Source organism: Musa acuminata, chromosome BXJ2-9 (genome assembly GCF_036884655.1).
Source record: "Musa acuminata AAA Group cultivar baxijiao chromosome BXJ2-9, Cavendish_Baxijiao_AAA, whole genome shotgun sequence".
Lineage (NCBI taxonomy): Eukaryota > Viridiplantae > Streptophyta > Magnoliopsida > Zingiberales > Musaceae > Musa > Musa acuminata.
The window spans coordinates 49,018,310-49,020,227 of record NC_088346.1 but is presented as its reverse complement, the minus strand read 5'-3'; the positions used below and the strand labels follow the sequence as shown (position 1 = coordinate 49,020,227).

The window sequence follows — 1,918 nt, the reverse complement described above, 5'->3', positions numbered from 1 at the left end:
TATCTCCATATAGGTTACCAGCCCGCCTTCTTCCTTCCCGTGCTCTTCAAGAACCCATACTCTCTTCCATTCCCATCTCCTTCTCTCTCTTTTCACGGTGAGTATGGAGAACTATCCCATCCTGTTCCCTTCTTCTACTTCTTTCCACTCTCCACGTCTCTCCCTCTCGCCATCCGACACGATCAGCAACGGCCAGGTCTTCCTGGGACTGCAGGATGGGAACAATGTTCCAGCCTCCCATGCATCAAGGGAGAACGAAGGGAACCCTAGCAAGAAGAAGGAGAAGAAAGTGAGGAAGCCAAGGTATGCCTTCCGGACTCGAAGCCAACTCGACATACTCGACGATGGCTTTCGTTGGAGGAAGTATGGACAGAAGGCAGTGAAGAACAACAGGTTTCCAAGGTCTGTTTGTCGATCCCTTGTTTCTTTCCTTCTCTCTTCTCTCCTTATTTTCTTCAAGAAGATACAATATCGGTGGCCTAATTCATGTATTCAAGCTAATACGCACTCATGCAGTCATGTTCTCACTACTACATCACCTATTAATCCTTCCGGTAAGAACAGTGTCTGATCCTAGTTTGGCTTCGATGGTTCTGAGCTATATTTGCTGTATATATTTGTAGGATTGATTTGTTTGCTTTCATTGTTGTTGATGGATTCTTGTATGTCTTTAATAGTGGCTTTCTAATTTGTCATCTTCATATAAGAATGAAGCACTAGAGAAAAAGAGATCCAACTCCATCCAATTCACTTGTCGAAAGATCTGAGTTCTCTAAATTACATGGTGTTTTCATAGCCATTTAGATAGATGATAGCCTCTCTATTTCTCATCCTACCTCACTTGATAACGCGAACAAGACATCCCTGCAGAGAAACGTGAACAAAGATTAATTTGGTACGAGACAGAATTGATAGTGCCATCGAGTGAGAGTTGTTGTCTTGATGTGGTTGCAGAAGCTACTACCGATGTACGCACCAAGGTTGCGACGTGAAGAAGCAGGTGCAGCGGCTGTCCATGGACGAAAGCATTGTGGTGACAACCTACGAGGGAGTGCACAGCCATCCGGTAGAGAAACCAAATGACAACTTCGAAGACATGCTGAATCAGATGCAGATCTATTCCAGCTTTCAGTAATTTGAGCACTGAAACCTCTGTAGCAGAAGCAGATCTATAATAAGTTGCATGATGGTTCAGCAGTACACACGGCTGTCTTGATCTTGTGAGCAATCTGTGGCCAAGACAGATACAAAGTTTGATGTATCACTGTCAAAGATTAATTATAAATATATATTATACTGATTTACTTTCTAGCAGTCGAAGCTCGTAAAATCTTTAAGCATTGTAGATACATACATACATACATACATACATAAGCTGCTCACTGCGAACACAAATGCAGATGTGTGGAGATGAGGCGGCTCAGTTGTCGCCTCTCTCTTCCACAAGCCTTGCTCTTCCTGGGAGCATATGCCAGCCATAAGCAAGGCCATGTGCTTGCTTGCTTTATGAACTTTCTCAGTGGTCGCATTAATGGATCGCCAATGAGTTTGGGCGTCGGTTGTACCATCAAATCAGTGATCCCACCACTGGCAACCGGTGGGACTGTCTGTATGCGATCACGATCCTCCTGCAACATAGTCTTCCCATCATCTCTTGTAACCATAGGACTGACGAGTGTCTGGAGCTGCATTATGTCAGTCTGGACTACAAAGCTTCTTCCCTCAACGAAGAAGAAGATAGGATGCTGATGATGAAGAAGAAGAAGAAGAAGAACACTGGAATGCCATGTTTCTTCTTCTTCTTCTTCTTCTTCTTCTTCTTCTTCTTCTTCTTCTTCTTCGTGGCATGAAGGGGCCACCGACTGCATCATATATCTTTGAATGTGATGCCAAGACTGGTGCAGAAACTTCCATGCAC

The 1,918-nt window shown here is 44.1% G+C and overlaps 1 protein-coding gene across 1 annotated transcript; it reads left to right on the top strand.

The window, feature by feature from the left end:
* On the top strand, positions 1 to 1,314 carry LOC103999460 (probable WRKY transcription factor 43). Its single transcript, XM_009421213.3, has 2 exons — positions 1 to 402; positions 955 to 1,314. Exons 1-2 carry the CDS (start codon positions 104 to 106, stop codon positions 1,133 to 1,135), a joined length of 480 nt encoding a protein of 159 aa, XP_009419488.2. The 5' UTR covers positions 1 to 103; the 3' UTR covers positions 1,136 to 1,314.
* The last annotated feature ends 604 nt before the right edge of the window (positions 1,315 to 1,918 follow it).

Excerpts from the sequence above, each read along its gene's own strand:
- LOC103999460 (XM_009421213.3), top strand. The coding sequence starts at position 104 with ATGGAGAACTATCCCATCCTGTTCCCTTCTTCTACTTCTTTCCACTCT. Across the intron at positions 403-954 it reads AAGAACAACAGGTTTCCAAG|AAGCTACTACCGATGTACGC; the intron begins GTCTGTTTGTCG and ends ATGTGGTTGCAG.